General features: G+C 48.2%; 1 protein-coding gene across 1 annotated transcript; it reads right to left on the reverse strand.

The window, feature by feature from the left end:
* On the reverse strand, positions 1-1,083 carry LOC139719911 (protein trapped in endoderm-1-like). Its single transcript, XM_071631295.1, has one exon. It carries the CDS (start codon positions 1,081-1,083, stop codon positions 1-3), a length of 1,083 nt encoding a protein of 360 aa, XP_071487396.1.
* Positions 1,084-1,598: the final 515 nt, after the last annotated feature.

Raw genomic sequence — 1,598 nt, forward strand, 5'->3', positions numbered from 1 at the left:
TCACACAGCAGGGTTGTGGGACTGAGTGCTCTCAGTGCGCCAGAGGGCCAGATTGCTGAAGGCCCGGCGGAATTGCCGGTTCATGTGCACATAGAGCATGGGGTTGAGGCAGCTGCTGAACCAGCAGCACATCCCGGCGAAGAAATGCAGCTCCAACATGGTCACATCCGGGTCCACCAGGTTGGTCAGTATGTAGGGGAAGTAGCACAGGATGAAGGCGACGAAGATGGCAATCATCATGCGTGTGAAGGAGAGGTCCTCCCGCGCGTTTGGTTTCTGCACCTGCCGCTGGCTGCCGGCCTCACCGGAGGCCGCGGTGGTCGCCGGCAGCTGCATGTTGTGGCGGTGGATGCGTCGGTGATTGGCCTGGACCATGCAGAAGATGAGCAGGTAGAAGGTGACAATGAAGGCGGTCGGTAGGATGAGAGCAGAAACCATGAAGAAGCGGTTGTAGCCGGTGTTGTCCCGCAGGAAGGTGCAGGTCAAAGTTCGTGGCTCGTACCCGATACCTCCCCAGAGTCCTGTGATGGCGGGAAAGAGGAACATGACTGGAAGCAGCCATGCGATAATGATGAGCCCACTGATGAAACCATACTTTGTGAAGTAGCGATTGTAGACGGCGGCATGGCGCATCTTCATGTATCTGCTCAGCGAGATGGCAGCGAGGCACATGAGCGTCGCTCCGACAAATGTGAACAGGAATGTTGCGTACACCTTGCAGTACCCCGGTCCCAGAATCCAGGCGTTCTCTGCGTAGACAGTCATCAGAACAGGCAGGATTGTAGAGCAATATAAGATGTCTGAAATGCTGAGGCTGACCACAAAGAGATTCATGCTGTTGGATCTGAGGAGTTTGCTCTTTGCTACGGCAAAGATTGTGGCAAGATTTCCCAACGCTCCCAGGAAAATGATGGGAATACCAACAATGAGCGCTACAATTTGGACATACCTGGGGTAACTGACCACCGTCATACTATGTCCACTGACCGGAGTTGATTGGTCTGTAATTAGGGAGTCATTGCTAGGCCAGGTGAAGGTGTTGTAGGCCAGCTCGGTTATAGTTGATTGGCTAATCGCAGACATCATGCATGGGACTATTGACTGAAGAAGGAGTAGGTGGAAGTAGTCATTCTTTAACTTAATCAGGTGTCAAATGACTTCAAAGACTAACCCTGCAAAATGGCGTCATGTCAGTGATGTTGATGCAGTGTCTGAGAGCTCAGCTGTAAAAGAGGGAGGAAATGATTGGAAAAGACAACAACAAATTCATGTACATAACTGAAATCTTCCATTCGTAGAGCACATGCACTGGATTGCAGCAAATACTTGACTAAGAATGTCCCTAAAACAGAGTGGACAATGCAATTTTTTTAGATTAAATCAATTGCTGTAAGTTGAACTGAAAAAGATAAACCCCCAAACCCTTAATATTATGGTTAGCAAACAGATTATGTGTGCTTGAATAAAAAGTGTGAAGTTTGATTTTAATAGTACAATTTGATTTATTCATCCCTGTATCACAAGTAAATGAAGCCAATGCAGATTTTCATGTGATCACAGGGAATAGTACTATCTGTTTGTTTGCCTTAAATTTGGGA

This window comes from Diadema antillarum, unplaced genomic scaffold (genome assembly GCF_040938485.1).
Source record: "Diadema antillarum isolate AM-2024a unplaced genomic scaffold, OU_Dant_1.0 scf00000116, whole genome shotgun sequence".
NCBI classification, from domain to species: domain Eukaryota; kingdom Metazoa; phylum Echinodermata; class Echinoidea; order Diadematoida; family Diadematidae; genus Diadema; species Diadema antillarum.

Coding starts and splice junctions, on each gene's coding strand:
- LOC139719911 (XM_071631295.1), bottom strand. CDS start 1,083: ATGTCTGCGATTAGCCAATCAACTATAACCGAGCTGGCCTACAACACC.